The sequence below is a fragment of the Chroicocephalus ridibundus genome, chromosome 2 (genome assembly GCF_963924245.1).
Source record: "Chroicocephalus ridibundus chromosome 2, bChrRid1.1, whole genome shotgun sequence".
In the NCBI taxonomy this organism is placed as follows: domain Eukaryota; kingdom Metazoa; phylum Chordata; class Aves; order Charadriiformes; family Laridae; genus Chroicocephalus; species Chroicocephalus ridibundus.
In genome coordinates, this window is record NC_086285.1 from 169,865,577 (window position 1) to 169,883,382 (window position 17,806).

The 17,806-nt window shown below is 44.1% G+C and overlaps 1 protein-coding gene across 7 annotated transcripts in view; it reads left to right on the forward strand.

The window, feature by feature from the left end:
* The window catches only part of PUF60 (poly(U) binding splicing factor 60), a 30,947-nt gene continuing 13,141 nt past the window's right edge, over positions 1–17,806 (forward strand). The window contains exons 1-7 of one of the 7 annotated variants that reach the window (XM_063327731.1): positions 102–153; positions 7,736–7,844; positions 12,635–12,730; positions 13,334–13,492; positions 13,648–13,732; positions 14,488–14,577; positions 15,602–15,652. In XM_063327731.1, coding sequence (XP_063183801.1) covers positions 13,374–13,492; positions 13,648–13,732; positions 14,488–14,577; positions 15,602–15,652 — 345 coding nt within the window. In that variant the 5' untranslated portion in view covers positions 102–153; positions 7,736–7,844; positions 12,635–12,730; positions 13,334–13,373. Of the gene's footprint in view, positions 154–7,735; positions 7,845–12,634; positions 12,731–13,333; positions 13,493–13,647; positions 13,733–14,487; positions 14,578–15,601; positions 15,653–17,806 lie in introns of all 7 variants that reach the window. The other 6 variants (XM_063327735.1, XM_063327734.1, XM_063327733.1 and 3 more) reach the window with 6 other exon arrangements.

Consider the following 17,806-nt stretch of genomic DNA (forward strand, 5'->3'; position numbering starts at 1 on the left):
CTCTCCCCACTTCTCGCGAGACATTTCCCCTCTCCCGCAGCAGGACTCTCGCGAGAGCTCTGCGGCGCGCGCGGAAGGGGGAACTCCTGCGAGAATCCCGCGCGGACAGCCGACGGGGTGGACAAGATGGCGGCGACAACGACCATCTCCCTGGTGAGCGGCGCGGCCGCCGCCCTCCCGCGGGCGAGCTGGGGTGGCGGGCTCGGGCCGGCCCCGCTCTGCGCAGTGCCGGCCGGCCCGCAGGCGGGGGGCGGCTCGCCTCGGCCGCGGGGCGTCGTGCGCGGCGGGCCCCGCTGGGCCGGGCCGCCGGTCGGGGCCTGCGCGGTGGGGGCCGGGGCGGCTGCCGCGGCGCGGCTGCGGGCCCTCCGCCGGCTGCGGTCGGCCTTTCCGCCTGTGCCGGCCCCTTCCCGGGCCGGCCGGTGAGGGGGGAGGCGGCTGTCCTCCCCCGGCCGCCCTCGGGGAGGGCCCCGCTGGTGCAGCGGATGGGGCTTCCCGTCGCGCTGAGCCGCCATCGCTGTGCGCTCCCCCGGTGCCCGGCCGGTGCTCTGTGCCCGCTCTGGGTTTAGCAAAAGGGTTTCACTGCGCTGCGGTACCCGCGCGATACTTCGTTTGGGCTTCCTTGGTTTCAGAAATTCACCTGTTTGAAAGATCTGGCTAGGCGCTAGGGGTTTTTTAAAAAGGTGTTTAGCAGAGACCTTTCTCCCGGGGCCTTCTAGCCTGAGGTTAGAAAGTGAGCTGCTGATCACCTTTCCTGACAAACGGGTTTGGTGCCCAGCGAGCGGTGGTTATTTTTATATTTCCTGTTGCTTCCTTTATTTTAAGAAAGGACCCCAACTGTATTGATTTTTATAAGAGTTCTTTGTGTTTTCGGGAACATTCTTTAGAGCTTTCCTGAGTAGACTGCTAATGTTGTAAGAAAGCGAAGGAACACTCTCATTTCAGAGGCTTGTTTTCTTTGTGACTTACCCTTAAATAGAAGAAATTGAAGTCCTTCACAAGGGCGCTGTTCAGTTTTCCTTGGACTCCTCGTTTTTATTTTTGGCTAACTGTGGAATTTTGTAAAATGGAAATACAAAACCCGTTAGGTGTCAAGCTTCCGGGGAAGGTAGCTTGTAGTGTAATTGTGGATGCTGGGGAACTACAAAGGGGGTGGCCAGGCTCATGTGCTCCTTCCAGACATCATCAGATGCTCATGGAGTACTGGGCTGGATAGACCATTGGTGTGACACAGCAGGATATTTCTTAATGTTTTTCTATTTTCTGCTTTTCTTCTCCTTCCTCCCCCATATTGTTTCCATGGAAAATACTGGTTTTCTTTCATGACTAGATTTAATTCTAAAGCTGCTCTGTTTTTCTTTAAGGGTCTACCTTCAAACCTTGAAGGAGTTGTAGTTCACAGTATTCCTTTTTTGAGTTCCCAAATACTGGTGCTCATAATCAGGAACAAATACGAATGACTCACTTTGTTTCCCCATCTCATCTTTGCGTTATTAGGACTTTGTTAGGTTAGGAGGTTTGCCAGGTTAACTCTGGGAGTGAGTGGTAAAGTCATGAACGTGTGAGGTTGAATATAATTCCAAAGATGATCGAAAGCAAAGGAATGTTATATTGCTTAGGGTGTGTGAGGACCTAGGATTTTGTTTTTCCTCAAAGCTAAGGTAGTGACCATCCTTTGTTTCACAGAACACTGCTTCAGCCAGTTGGTTTGGTGTCATTGTGTAGTTCGATATATGTGTATTTTAAAATGACAATGAATACATTTCAAAAATAATTAGTTAACTTCATAACTCCCAGCCACTGCACGGTTTTGCTGCATGGAGGTGAACTGATGCGGTGGCTAGTCAGACAGAAGCCTGTCAGAGCTGCAAGTCTGTTTACAGTAAATTATCAGGGCCTTACAACATAAACAGAAAAATAAAGACCTTGCTTCAGAGTTTCTATTTATCTATGTATATCAGCTATTATAAACAAATTTAACCAACACTGTAAAAGAAACTATTGTGTTACTTTTCTACACATTTGCCACTTGAATTGAGCATTAAGAGCTGAGCAGAATACGGTAAATGTGAGGAGTTTGATTATTTTTGTTTGATTGACTTCCAACACCAAGCATTCAAGCTTAAACCTGTTAGCTTACACTATCAGGTTAAAAATCATGTTTGCATTCAGAGTTATACTTCTGTTACAGATGAAGCAGCACATTGAGTCCACACAAGTCTTAATGAACCTGTGATTATTCTTGGGAGTAGGAGCAAGAATCATATAGGCCCCAGGAACTTAAAATTTATTTGCAGGGCTGGTGGGTGGCTGTATGAGCAGGAGCGAGGAGGTAGCGATGGCCTGTGGACGTGCACAAGAAATTGTCGGCAGCAGTCCTATGACTGAAGGAAGTACATAAGTACCGTGGCAGATAAGGGAGGTGAGGAACAATATGCATATTTTGAATATGCTGATGTTATTCAGCAGTGTTTGGCTACAGAAGAATTCAGAATAGCCAGTGTCAGTTGTGTCTCTGTTGGTACATCTGTCACTTCCAGAATGTTTTGACAAGAGGCAGTAGGTATCAGGAACAAAGAAAATTTAAAGGGTTGGTTAGACGAAAGATCATGTTAGAATACAAGCCTTGAGATGGAAGGAAGTAGCTTTTTTTCATTTTGCTTTCTCCCAGACGAGGTGGTATCTTCGTGCTCAAATGACGTAGCGTAAGAAACAGCCTTCCAGTTTGACTGAGTATTGAATGTTTTTCTTCAGTATGAGCTTTTGTAGTATGACTGGAAGGTGTTTATTTTAAACTTCAGGGCTGTTAAACATCTTAAATAGAGCTTTCATTCTTGCCAGCTTCACACAATGAGTTAAAATCTTTTTTTTTTTTTTTTAAGTAAGATCTTTCATAAACTGGGTGTTATTTATGTGAGTTTAGTTCTCCTCTTGCTGGAAATAACGTGAATCTGCCCATCCAATATCATGTGTTAGTTCATCAGCATTTTTTTGCCACTATGTGCTTGAAAAACTGACACGTGGTCATAGTGTTCGTGGTCCTTGAAATGAAGACCCAATTCAAATGTCTCTGCAAGCACTTTTTGCATGATCCCTGGCTTCTTTTTTTTTTCAGGTTCAAATAAGTGCCCCTATGTGTTTTAAATCTACTTTCCATGCTGGAAAGAAAATGGGCTGCTCTAGGATGTAACCAGGAAGTTGGCCTAAAGAAAGTCCAGCACTTCTGCTGTCGAATCAGAACAGCTGCAGCATTTACTTTGTTGTGGGCCAATTTAAGTCACGAAGGCTGGCTAGAAAAGCTTGACAATTAAGGACAAAGTAACCTCAACTAAGAGGAACCCAGTTCTGGAATTTGGTAGATGTAGATTTTGCTTTCAGGTAACTTTCTGGAAGTCAATTTGCAGTACGGGCTCTGCTGTTGTACTGTTAAATGGGAAAAATAATTAGAATAGAACGCAGAGGGCTTTTGTTTGTCAAAAGGAGTGCATCTTGTAAAGAGACTGAGTTGGCTCTTATGAATTATAACTCAAAGTTCCCAAATGGTTGATGCTTTTCAAGTGTAGCGTACCTTGCATTAAGCCCATCAGTAAACATTTATCGAATGCATCTTAAATGAATGCCATGCAGTTTGATGAGCATGAGATGGGAATCATCACTTCTTTACCTAGCCTATTCTCTTTCTAGGCCTCCCACTACTGAGAAAAAGCATCCCTTTTTCTCCTTTGAATTTTAGGTAGAATTAGGCTTTATACTAAAGTAATTTTGCAACTCTAATTTTGCCTGGTGCCAAATGCTATCGATTACAATAACAGATCTGTACTCCTGTGTTTTGTTACCCAGAATATTACTGTTGTGGAACACCGCATTGCTGTCCTGGATTAGCTCTACTGGCCATATCTGTTCTTTTCATCTGCGTGTTTTTTCTCCTCACTGGCCTTTGAAGCTGTTACCACAGGCCGTGCCCTCAGCTCGCGATACAGGCAGAGTTGCCCTACGGCCAGCTCTCTTCCTCCTGATGTCAGAGCCATAACAGCTTTTTTCCGCTCGTCACATGGTCTGCGTGTGTGCCCGGACACACACAAATTCTGTAATTCCAAGGGGTCTTTTTCTTTGTTTTGTTTCGTTTCATGGGGTATTTTTTTTGTTTTTAATTTACAGTCACTCCCTCAGGAGTGCCCAGTTGTCAGTGGGAGTATGTGGGTTGATTCACAGAGCAGAGGAAGTACCGTCCTGTGTCCCTCGTAGTTAAGGAAAGGACTGCCATATGCTACTCCTGGTGCAAAATCTGTCTTCCCAACAAATAAGTATTTTGTCGGGTTCACATCAGTAACTGTGGGAATCAAGTTAAAGTGGTATTGTATTTCTAGGACAAACCTAGCAGACATTGAATTTAATTGCTGAGGGAAGCGTTAAGAAAAACTAAAGTGTGTCTGGGAAAATATTTGACTGCAGGAGAGTTAAGCTTCAGCTTTGTTTCCTTCCCGCAACATTACTGAAATTTCTTCGCCTTTGCATTGTTAGATTGCTCTTGCTGCTGCCTCTGGTATGAGGAACATGTAGTGTGCAAGCAACAAAAGTAGTTTATTGAACATCTGCAGGCTTTTTTTCTGTAGTAAGCCTGCTGTATTGGGAGCAATCCCAGTCACTGCAAGGCAGTCCTGCACAGATATTTCCAGTACTTACCTTAAATTTGCAGCTTCTGAACTGTATGTGAATTTGGAGGCTTTCTGAAGACCGTCAGCAATGCACACGTGCATTGTTCAGCAGGAAGGCAATAAGCAGCTACAACAAAGATGTTAGTAGCAATAGGTCCTCCTCAAATACTTTTAACTGTAAAAGTGAAACTAACCATTCTTAATTTTGACTGTAAAGTTGTGTGTTACAGGAAGTAGTTGCATATCTGCATTTGAGATCTAAAATTCAACTATGGTATGTATGGGATAAATTTTCTTAGCCTGGAGTAATTAAGTTCCCCATGAAGCTTATGAGGACCAGTACTAGTTACTTCAAGACTGCATGTATTTCTTCTTTTCTTTTGATCTGAAGTAGTTCTTAAAAAAACCCAACTCTTTTGCATGTTTGAAATAGTTCATAGTTTCTGTCCTACTGCCACAAGCAAGATAGGTTTGTAACATGTAGGGGAGTATTTATGTATGCTGCTTGTGCTGACAGAGTGGCGGGAAACAACAAAAAAATTCTTATAAAAGTATAGTTAATTATTAATGTAATTCTGATGAAATTTCTTAGTTACTTGATTGGTACCTTTTAGTGTTAGAAATTGAATCACCTGTTATAACAGATTAAATCATTAATGTCTTGTTAAAGAAACTTATATTTTTAAACCAATTAAGTAGTCTTGAGGCATTTGGTGCCACTGCTTTTGATATCAGTACTGTGAAAATGTTGTATGTCACAGCTTTAGGCACTGGTCCTTGATGTATTTCCATTGTAAATGCTCCCTTAGTGCCTGGTGACCTCCTCACACTCAGGGACAGTACGTCAGAATGAAGTGCAGTGCTTTGTGTTTTGGTATTCACCTGATTTCTTGGTCTTGTGAATTTTTTTGCATTACCTCTGTGGTTTTTGACGCTCTTTCCAGACTAGTGACATTCTTTAAAATATAAATGTACCAAAAATTGATACAGTATGTCTCTTATTTGTCTCACCAGTTCATCCATAAAGATAAAAACACTACAGTGTTATTTCTATGTATTCAGTAATATTATTAACCCTTTTTGCCATCCCATAATATACTCATGTGTGATTGCTTACTTGTCTTCCTTTTTGCATTCTTAAAATCACGTCTCAGTTAAATAATTTGTCCTTTCCTGCAGGACGGATGCATGCTCTCTGTTGGTGACTTCAGTGACAGCAAGTCTTATCAACTAAAATTAGGATCATAGAATTGTGTAGGTTGGAGGGGACCTTTCAGATCTAGCCCTAACGCTGACAAAACCCACCATAACCCGCGTCCCTCAGCACTGCGTCTGCCCAGTGTTTCAATCCCTCCAGGGATGGTGCCTCAACCACTTCCCTGGGAGCTTCTTCCAATGCTTGATAACCCTTTCGGTGGAGCAGTTTTCCCCAATATCCATCCTAAACCTGCCGTGGTGCAACTTGAGACCGTTTCCTCTTGTGCCATGGCCTGTTCCTTGGGAGAAGAGCCCGACCCCCCCTGGCTGCCCCCTCCTTTCAGGGAGCTGCAGAGAGTGAGAAGGTCTCCCCTCGGCCCCCTTTTCTCCAGGCTGAACACCCCCAGCTCCCTCAGTTGCTCCTTTTTCAGACTTGTGCTCCAGACCCCTCAGCAGCTCCGTTGCCCTTGACATTGGCAGAAGTCATTTTGGAGCCTGACAATGCCAAGAGAGCTATCTTCTGCTAAGAGCAAGTGGTGATTCAGAGGAACGCAGCATGGACATTGAAATCACACGCAAGCTTTCGCTGCGCTTGCTGTGTAGTCTGTAGCTGCATTAAATGGAGAAGGGGTAGCTGAAGGATTTGTCACTAGGACAGTGAGCTGATGGACAGGGACAGTGGTGACCCCTTTTGGGGGAAGGTGTGTCTTCCCTTGTGTCTTACTTTACTGTTTGTGATCAAGAGAAAGAGGATCGTGTGCGTATTGATTTATTTTAGCACTGTATTGTACCTTGTCAGGAACAGTAGTTTTCTTCCTTAAAAAGCTGAAAGTTGAGATGCAGGTGATTTCTGGGTTCCATGACAGATAAGTGGTAACGCAGAGCATGCTGCATGTAAAAGTAACATCTAGAAGATTTTTTAATTTCTCGGTACTGATCCAGTGGAGAGGAGTTCTATGAAATGCAGTGAAAAGGCCTCACAAGGAATTGTTTCAAGAGTAGATAGATCACTTGTGTACCTGTATTTAAGACTCTTTGTGTTTTCAGATGTTGGATTTGCATAGGATTTGGTGCTCTGGAAAAACTGTGTTATGCTACTGGACAGCAATAGTGAAATTCATCATAGAATCTCCTTGCTCATTTAAATAGAAGAGATGTTGCAGGCCAAATACAGAGTCATGTAAACAGTTTGGTCCTGTGATGCTAGGAAAATGACACATTTTGAAAAGTTTTAATCCCTGCCCATTCTTTATGGAACACATCTGGTAGGATGGTGGAAAAAACGTGGACATGCCCCATGCTGCGGATTTTGGCAGTACATTAGTTGCACGTGCTTACAGTAACAGAGGAAATAACTCACTGGTGCTGCTGTTCCTCCCGATTTGAAAATAAGTATTCAATGGGGAGCGGAACGGAGTAGTTGCTAAAGAAGTTCAAGAATAGTAAATGGTCATTGTGCACATAAAGGCTTGCAGAGTTACAGAGCTTACAGCTGAATCCACAAAGATTTAGATAGTAAATGGTGGCAAAATACTTCAACATATTTTATATACTTCAAGTATACAGTACCCAAAGAAGGGCCTTTTCTGAAAAATAACCTATTGTGCAAGTAAAAACACTGCCTTTGACCAGCACTCAGGTGATGCTTCTTCCAGCTTCGCTACTGGTGTGGGGTGTTGTAGCATGAAAATATTGAGAGCCACACAGGTTCGCAAGCACTGATGCAGGTGGTAGAGCAGGGATTAAACTGAGTATACTGGCCAGGTACTTCACCAGTCCTTTTTCCACCTCTGTCTTATTGAATCTTCATGTTGTTTGCTTGTTATGGTTCCTAAAATAAACAAGATTCTGTGTTTTTCTTTCTCTTGTGTGTGTTTATACTTCAGAGAAATTCTCAGCCATGTAATAAATTTCCAACGAATGTGCCTGAACTCTTGGAGTTCAAACCACCTTAAAGGGCCAAGCAACGCTCAGAAGCAATGTTCATAGCACCAGGTATACAGTTTCTATTTATTTCTCTTTTAAAAGAAGCTCCTATTCTCCTGCTTCTGTTGTCAACTTCTCTCCCATTTTTCTTGTTCCGTCCTAACTGTTACAGTGCATTTAAATAAGGCAGTGTTCAAGGTGGACGGCCTTAGCAGAAAGCACCAACTGCTTCACCAGGTACTGTTACATTGCTGCCCAGCAGACTAAAGTAATTGTGCTGAGCCTTTTCTTGGTAGTGGCATTACTCTGAGGTGCCAGGAAAGAGGGAAGCAATGGTCATTTCCCTGTGAATGGTGGGAGACTGGGATTATTTTACACAATCTGCTGCTTTTCATATAGACTGCAGTAACAGAGGCTGGTAGTCTACCTTGAAGAAACTCTCTGTTAAAAGGGTAGCTGGTGATACGTTTTTGATCAGTGAAGTCATGTAGTAGCTTTGGTTTCTTTCCAGAGGGGTGCGTGGTGGCAAAGAGCTTGGAATCAGCTCCAGTCGTGCCTGGATCTGGCTTCTTGGATGCTCCTTGTCACTTGTAGATCACTTCATCATCCTTAGTTTTGATTACATCCTCCATGCTGGAGATTGGGTGTTATAAGCCAGTTTTCAGAAGCTGTGCCATTTAATGAGCTCAAATGTCTAAATTCTATTAAGCGTAGATCTGTAATAGTCTTTATTTTTAAAGAATCATAACTAATTATAATCAATGGAGTAACTCTTTTTTTATTGTGAATGGTTACATTTGATAGCTGTTCCACTATGTTTTTCTTCTCCCAAATCTCATAGCTCCTAAACTGAGATAATTAAATTTTTAAAAGCTGAGAGGAAATAGAAATAGCAATAGAAAAAGGTGTGGGCTTCTTAAATTGTCTGCAGAAAAGTAAGGAATTCTCTGGAATTGCCTGTAGGATAGCATATATGTAAGATGTAAACAAATGGGAAGGGGAGCCAGGAGGGCCTGGTGGAAAACATTTTTTTTAGCCAGTTCATTAAGAATAAGAATGATTTTTTTTTTTTAATGTTCGTAATCAAAATTAATCTTGGGGATGATGTAGCCTTCCTGTACGGAACAGATGCCCATTACTATATTGCTTTGGTACTTGTTTTCGGTCTGCATGTGGACTGTGCAATAGTATCTTTTGATCAGGTGTGTGCACTTGAGTGTCCCAATTTGCAGCCTGTAAATGGTTCCATCTCCCTCTGTTCTTATTCAAGTGTCGTCTATCTTTTGTTGTGCTTTTATTCCCCTTAGGCCCTTGTGTGCTATTCAGTGTAGCTATGAACTTCCATCTGAAGGGACCAGTGAAGGAACTGCAGCTGTAGAGCATTGTATTCAGCTACTTGTAGAATACATTTTTATGTTAGAAGGGTTTATTTTGCATCTATTTGTGTTCATTGATCCTAGAAAATGCTCCCAAAACCCTTACGGTGAACTTGAGGCTGAATGCACAAAACCAGAGGTCTCAATTGTTGCTGTAATTGTAGTGGAGTAGGAGTGATCTAGGCCATATCTCTGAACATCGGCGGGCTCATCCTGCGGCTTGCTTTGCTCTCCAGGTAGGTGAGCTCCACTCCTCGCCTGCAATGGTCTGACAAAGAGCAAGGGAAGCGGCGCAGCCCGGTAGGAGGCAGCACGCAGGCTGCGGTCCCCAGCACGCTGAGACAAGTGGGCTAATGTGGGAGGAACTTTGCAGCTGGTGAAGGGAGTACTTAAAGAATGTCTTGTTTCCTACTATTAACTGAAGTTTTTCCCATGATAGTTGTTATACTGAAACTATATGTAGTGTTCGCAGACACGGGTCTATTCAATCTGCTATGTGTCTACTATGGTATTTGTCCATTCTGGTATTTTAAGTGGTTGACAATTGAGTTGAGAGAAGAGATTAGTTCTGTTGATGGATGATACAGGCAGAACTTACATGAACAACAAAGGCAAGTCCAGATCCTGCTGCCTTAAGCCGTGAAGGTGGTGAGGTTGTGAAATGGATGGTTCCAGCAATGGCACCATCATGCTGTGGTCACACTTGCTTCTTCCTCTGCTTCATGGACTCGGGATGGAGTTCCCCTGTGGTGCAGAGTGTGAGTCAGACCAGTCCTGCTCTACGTCCTCGCGAGAAATGCACAGCATCGTGTTGGGAAAATGAACAGAGTTGCCTCATGAGAAGTTGCTAGTTCAACAGTCACTGTCTTTTAGGTAAATGAATTGCCAGAGGATCTCAAGATAAAGAATGACTGGGCAACGTGATGGTAAATGTTGCATTTAATATGTTAGAACATATGAAGTAATGTGTGTATGGTGGGGAAAATAAACTCATTATGTGTGCACTGTGACAGGTTGTGAAATCACCTGTTCCTGCATGCGCTAATTAAAGTTTATCTGCTTAAACAGAATGTGACCCCACTTTATACACAGTAAGTAGAATAAGAAATCTGGTTAACAAGCTGACTAAGCAGCATTTAGTGTCAGTTCCCCCCCGATCAGTTGCGGGAAAGGATTCGTGGCAGCCGTGCCTCGAGGGAGAAGTTGGTGCAGTCCCTCTGTCACAGCTTGGAGGGTGTCAGCTGGGGAGGTCTGTGTGCGGGACTCCATAACGTCACCGTCCAGCATTATGGGCAGCAAGGGCAAGTGGGACAGCTGGGGATTGCAGCCCTCCATAGGTACTTAATGATCTCGATACAGCAGGGCTGTGGCGTTGGAGCTTCTCTTCTCACAGCTGGAACCAGCAGTTACTGTAGACAGAGAGACGCTTAGGAGGCCTGGAGTTTTGAGGCTCTTGTGTTCTGCGTCCCACTCCTTTTTAGTGGGAGGACTTGAGGATCGTTACCTTGGGCCTGGGCCAAGGTGCCTTCCGAGGAGCTGCTGCTTTTCTCCTCTCTGCTGCTGTTTACTTCCTGAACTTGGCAATTTCTGTTAATTCCATAGTAATTCTTAAAATCTAAATTAATACCCTAAATTGAGAATACCATGTGAATGTGCTTGAGCTTCACTTGCACTTAGGTGGTATTTGTCGTTTACTGTGGAAAGAATTCACATGGTTAAAGTGTCTTAACTATTTTGCACTTTTCCCTCCCCATCACAAACAGAACATTGTACATATCAATATATAGAAAAAAATGTGAAAATACCATAAATGAAAAACTGGACTGCCGGGGAACTTGTGATTCTGAAAGAGATGGGTGGTTGGTCTGTGCCTACTGAGTATTATGGCAGTCGTCATGGCGTAGGCGCCGGGCTGGTGCTCTTGAGCAGTCAGATGGGCAGCGTATGGCTCTTGCTAGAACTGGGGGTCTACTGCTACCTGAATCGCTCTGCTGTCACCAAGGGCTTCTGGCAGTTCTGTTACGTCTTGTTGGGAGTTGTTGCAGCAGCTCGTCTCTTTGTCAGTGTGTGGTCCCTTCTGCCTTGTGGTAGGATAAAGAGGATGCGATGAAACATGCGATTCGTATGCAGCCAGGATGCAGGATCATCTGCTTCTGAAAGCCATGGCTTTCAGATATAGCCAAAAAATAGCTTTTTGCTCTTCAGTATTTTGGTATTCTGTTCGTAAGACCTTGATGTACCTGTAAGTTTATTTTTTTTCTGGAGGAGGAGATCAGTGGTCTTTCAGGGACATTTGTGCTCATAGGAAATATGTAAGTCGTTAGCTAGTGCCACAAGTGTCATGAGCAAGTGGTTGTTCTGAATAAATGGGAACCGAATTAGTGGGAAATACTCGCTGTTACTTCTGCTAAAATGCCAATTACTTTGATATTATATCTTTTCCAAGTGACAGTTTTGTTCCTATGCCAGGAGAGTTGGTTTTGGTTTGCCATCTGAATGGGTCTGTTCGGTTTTTTTCTATACTGTGCTTGTTAGAGTGCTTACATATAAATTTAATCTTTTTTTCCACTGGAGAACTGAGACATTCGTTAATAGGTTTTTAATGATGAACCCTATTTTGACTGAAAATCATGTGATGGCACCTTTGGGATACCAAAGTATAATACCCTGAGCATACACGTTAGTGGATGCTTACCAGAAAGACATAAGCTGCTGAATCATTTTAACCAAAACCAGGTCGATGGGTATACCTTAGGGTAACCTGCTGTTGCTTAACATGGCAGGAATAATTGACCAGTTGTTACACAGGAATGGGCTTCAGTGTAAAACTTGAGCTTGAGGTAGAGAAGTCGGTAGAATATCTAAGACACAAAGAAGGCTGACATTTGTTAGCTACACGTGTATCTGAAACCATGAAAAGTCAGTTCAGTGGCCCAGAAGCTTCTTTCTAAACCTATTCTGGTGTCGGGTTTGGGAATCTGCATGGGCAGGTAGTGTGCGTCTCATACTAAGTATGAGAACAGTGCTGCTTTGTTACTCGGTACCTGGTACAGAACAGAGGTTTGGAAAAGTTTCAGAGAACATCTTAAAAAGAGAACTTGAGAAACCAAAGGTGAAAAACCAGCATAGGAAGAGATGGAAGGAGAAAATAGATGGGTACACGTGACAGAGTTTAACTGTTGAGAGGTGGGATGGAGATGATCTGAGTGAAGACTGGGGAGTCTTTAATTTTCTTTAAATCTCGTGGTTAGGGAACTCTTTAAGTATCCAACATGTTCATTGGTTTGTACAATTGATGGGATAGCTCTCCCATAGGGAGTGGCTAGAATATTAACAGGTTGTCATGAATTACTAATAGGTTTGGGAGGACTTTTTAGCCAACTGTGGCATTCTGACATTAAGTGCTTTGGGTTTCTGGGAATGAAGAAATTGGTCACTTCTGTAAGAGCAGTTTTTTTTCACAAGTATTTTCTATTTTCTCAGGGTACAGAGTCCATTAAGATGGAAAATGGACAAAGCACGGCATCTAAGCTGGGGCTTCCTCCCCTCACACCAGAACAGCAGGAAGCTCTCCAGAAAGTGAGTAAACTCAATGTGAATTTGCTTCTTAGCACTCTTGTTTGGTTGGTTGGGGTTTTTTGTTTGTTTGTTGGGGTTTTTTTTTAATGAGCATCTGTTACTGATGTTATAAAAGGGAGCTCGCCTACCAATAATATGTATGGGGTAGTGGCCATACTGTGTGTGGATTCACACTTTCCAATGTGTGCCCAATAATTTCTTCTTTTGGTTTAGAGTTTATAGATGCTTTTTGGGGAGCATGATGTCGAATTTGCTGTTGGGGTGGGAAGAGTGTTTTTAATTTAAAAAAAAAATATCATAAGTAAATAACGTCTTAAGATCACGTCGTAATTCTAAGATAATATCCAGCTGCCACAAAGCTACCGCAAGGAGCAGTCTGTACTCCACAAGGAATAGGTTTCTGATATGCTCCAGCTGCTCTTTTATTCTGTCCACACAAGAACACATCATCAAGTATCTCTGTTTTTTCCTTACGCTCTTTCCCATGTTGTTGTAAAGAGACCCAGTAGCAAGTATTTTCAACCCATTTGAGCCAACCTGTTTTAATCTAGGTCAACTTTCAGTCCAGCTCTGATTTCTGGTTGTCAATCGTGTTTTATACAGCCGGTGGGGAGGTTACTGCTGACTTCTGCCCACTTTCCTGATGGGAGTGAGTGATGCCTGGCTTGCTGAGAGGAGAGCAGAGTTGGGAAAAGAGGGGAAAGAAAACAAAACCAGGGAATGTGGGAGCTGTGGGCTAGGTGTCTTCTGTACTCTGGTGAGGCAAGTAAAGTATTATTCTAGGTAGGCTTCGTGTGAATGTTCCCGTAATGTTGAAGCTGCTTGTGTGTGTGTTGTTTGGCTCACAGTGTGAAACGGCCTCGTTTCCTCTGGCTTCTCCGTAGCTGACAGATGTAAATCCCCTTGTCCGTTTCCAGGTTTCCGAAGCACACGTCTCAAATCCACGGTTTAGAGCCTACCGTTCCCTGGCACCTCCCAAACACGTACAGCCATGGAAAGCAGGTGCCCGAGGGGTTGGCTGAATGTGTTTGTACTGTCCCCTGGGAATAGGCACATATGTGGGTACTAGGTTTCCCTTGACAAAGAGCCTCCATGTCAGCACCACTGGGTGTAAAGCTCAGACTTTGTCAAATTTCTAGAAGACTGAAAGAAAAAGCCAAGTCAGTCTTGTGTCTGCAGGCTAGGAACCAGAGAAGGAGAGCTGGAGCATTTTAGTGAGCGAAAGCAGTGGGTCCTCCAAACTAGAATAGGCCAGATGTGATAAGAAACGAGAGGGGGAGTGCCCAGTCAAGAGACTGGCCTTGGGGATTTGGAGGCCCTTCCCTTTTGTAGAAACTCTTTGTCCAGATGTTCTCTGAGTGGAGAGGACTTGAAGGAGGCTATCTGTCCTGCCCTCATCCCAGCAGGTAAGGTGCTATGGTGGGATCTAAGGGGCAGAGGGCGGATGAGGGGAAATGCGAAGTGTCTAGTGCATGCTGCTTTCCTAACATTGCGCCTGCTGCAGATTGAGTCCATCCAATCCTCTGCTCAAGCACCGTGCTGTATTTCAGGGCTCACAACTCAGAGGTGCAGACCGAGATGTTAGTAAGCTGTTGGCCGCTGGCTAATGTACAGTGCCTTAGAGCTTAGGGCTGGAGCGCCGAAAAGTTCCACTGGCAGCCAGTTGTGTGGTTCTGGGGAGCTGTGGTGTAAAATCAAACATCAACCCCTGCTCTGTGGTATTGTCCAATGACTACAGAGTCTCTATTTCTTTCTAGGCAAAGAAGTATGCGATGGAGCAGAGTATCAAGAGCGTGCTGGTGAAGCAAACCATCGCCCACCAGCAACAGCAGCTCACCAACCTTCAGGTGAGAGACCCTCTGAGATGCTCCTTCTGTGTCTTACTCTCCCCAACAAGGTGGAGTTCTTTTTGCACTTAGAACCAGAGCACAGCCCTGAGGCCTGCCTGGGGCCGGGTACATGCGCTTGTGTTTCCACAGTGAAATCGAAATATACTGTCTTCAGCTCACTGAAGAAACTGCCTTTAATCGCATGCACAAATTGCCCCCCAAATTTAATTAATTCGAAGAGTAACTTTTTAAGAGTTTCTTTCCTGTTGGCTGGCAAATTCTTCTTGAAATGCCAGAAGCCAAAGAATTTGCTGTGGGTTTCGCTTTTGAATATATTTAAGGTGGTGTGTAGGGTTACTGGGAAGAGTATCCTTTTGCCATCTCCTCTGCTTGAGGGGAGGGTACCTGTCTCTCCCGTGTTATTGGCAGCGCTGCCCCATTTCCCTCCCCTTCACCCGGTGCTCTCTCAATTTCAGAGTTCTGCTGGCAATTCCTGCTAATGCTGGAATGCCTATGTACTGGGAGACCCCTTAACTGGTATTTAAATCTCCGTTCCTTCAGAGGTTTCTTGAACACATCTCACTGCCTCCTATTCAAAGTTAGGAAGCCCAAAATAATGGCTTTGGGATGTTGGATTTTTTGTCCTGAGGAATCACTGTGGATGCGCTTGCCACATCAGGCAGCTCTGGCCTTTCAGGGCTGTGCATGTTTCTGAGTGTCTGATCTAGTTTGAGGGTCTCCTTTTTAAATGCTGGGGGTGAATCAACGACAGTGGTTGCAGAGGTTACTATTGCCTTGAGTCCCCCCTGGGAGAAGACCCTGCTTCCTGAGGCAGTGGCAGCAGCACAACTCCACCCTGACCTGGTGGGACTGGAATCTGCAGGTCCCAGCGCTGGACAGTCCTTGGGACCAGGCAGTGAGGGGCAAGGAAGGAGAGGCCTCTCTCGCAGGTTCCCTGTGCCGCCGCTCTGCTTGAGTTTTTACAAACAGCCGTAGTATGCTCAGCTCCAACAGACTGAACTCTGTCTTTACTGTCTTTCAGATGGCAGCAGTGACAATGGGCTTTGGAGATCCTCTCTCACCTTTACAATCGGTCAATAGACATATTCACTTCTTCTTGGGCACTATGTCTTAGTCAGGGCCTAGAGTGGGGAAGTATGTAGTGGTAATACAATGCTCCTAATTCAACCCAGCACAACCTTCCCACATACCCACCTGTTATGGACAAGCACAACAAGCAGAGGCAAAGTGTAAACTCCCCAGAGGAAGACCCTAGGCTGGGTGCAGTCTGCTGTGACACTGGCAGTCGGGGTCCTGGAGGCAGTTGGCAAAGAAAGCTTTAGATTTCGAACAGTTCTGAACACACCCGTGAAATTGTGGGAGCTGCATTTCTAGGGATGCTACAGTTCTGAGGTCCTGACCTAAAACTAACTGCCAAGGTAACTCACACATGGGCGATTTCTTACGAAATAAACTCACAGCACTGGAGACCTGGCAGCTGAGGTGCTGGGGAGGACTGGGGCACTACAGGGTTGCAGAAGACGTAGCCCAGATGTAAGACTGCTCTTTACTGTGCATGTTTCCAGACTAGGTGAATATGGCATGTTTCAAGTAAAGTAAAAGCAGGATGGAAGTAACAAAACTGCAGGACGATTCAGAGAACCTGTACAGTCCTTCAGTGCTGCAATTTCTAATTGGATGCCACAAAGAGCCTAATTACCTGGGATTATGCAGCCCTTCCTTTTTTCTAGACAGGTTGGACAATGGCCACTGCGGAAAGTGTCCCATAAGCTCCACTCTGCATGCAAAGCTTCATTTGTAAATTAATTTGTAAATTTGTCAATATTTTTCCATCTTGCTGGAATATAGTATTTCTGCTTGGTGTAAAATGCAACCGGAGGCTTGTACTCCAAAATGAAAGATGCACTAATACTAAAATCACCTGTTTTCCCTTCTTTAACACAGCCACAGTAGGTAGTGTGTTAGCAGGGAAGCCAAAATGTATTTTATGGAGGTGTGTAAGTTTGGAATGGAACAGAATTATACATTTTGATGTGAATTTGGCACAGCTGGTTTCTGAGCCCTCATGCCCGGTAACTTCTGCCAGTTAATGTAGATGCTTACTTGATAGCATAACTCCATCAATTTTGCTTAAAAATTGTTTTGGCTCATTATTCACAGCTGGGCAACAGATGAAAAGAGTGTACTGATAATGTAACAGGAAATGTTTAATTTCTCATTAGCCTCAAGGGCATAGTCAGCATTGCGAATCCTTATCCTAAGACATTCCTCCCTCTCTAGGGAGTCAGAGGCTATTGCCGATGGGACAGAACCACTGGCTGTGGTACAGTTCACTGTAGTTAGGATACCTGGTCCTCAGCAAATGTTAAATCCCGAAGCCTATCAGGAATGTAGAAAATGCAGACAGATCTCTGTCCGACACGTTTTCCTGTTGACAAGATTCCTGATGTTCCTACACGAAGGAAGTGCAGCCTGAACTTCCTATTGCGGTATCTCAGTGCCTGAGATTAAAGCTTCCTGTCTACTTAATGCTCCAATTATCACAGCACAAGATTTCCATGTCACTCCAGCAAGATGAACACAATTTCCTGGCGCTGTATTAAAATCTAAACTAGTGGTGATGTTTCTGCATCACGTCCTTTGTTTAAAGGAGCACTTCAAGATGATGTTTTGGCTTGTCCTTAAAATAACCTTCATAAGCACTTAACAGCAGCATTACTCAGATATAGCTATTAGCTGCTGCCTTTATGAAGGTTGCAGACACTTTAAACTCCATTTTAGAGGTGGAGAAGGAGGGCCAGTGGCCAGTAAAAGCTACTTCGTGTACCTGGTGAAAACAATGAGATTTCTCGTCATGAGTCTCTGACGCTGTTGTGTGCTTAGTTCACAGGTCTGCATTGCATCATTCCCTAACTCGGTGCTACTGATGCCTGTTAGTGATCCACAAATGCCTGTAGTCATCTCGGTCCACCTCAGTTCTGCCTTTTGTAGCTCCAAATTTCTAATATGCTGTTGAAGTAACAGAGTCCTTACTCCACCCCACCTATTTTGTTAGGACTCTGCAGCAGGGTAAGATGTGCATTTCCTCCTGTAAAAGTTGCTGCCATGGGAGAGGACAAATGCCATTTATCTTGCACTGGTTGCACTGATAACTGAAAAGAAGGAAATGTCCTCTTTGTATATATAGACCCTTCAGAAGGTGAAAAATCCCTCTGCCTGGTGCAAG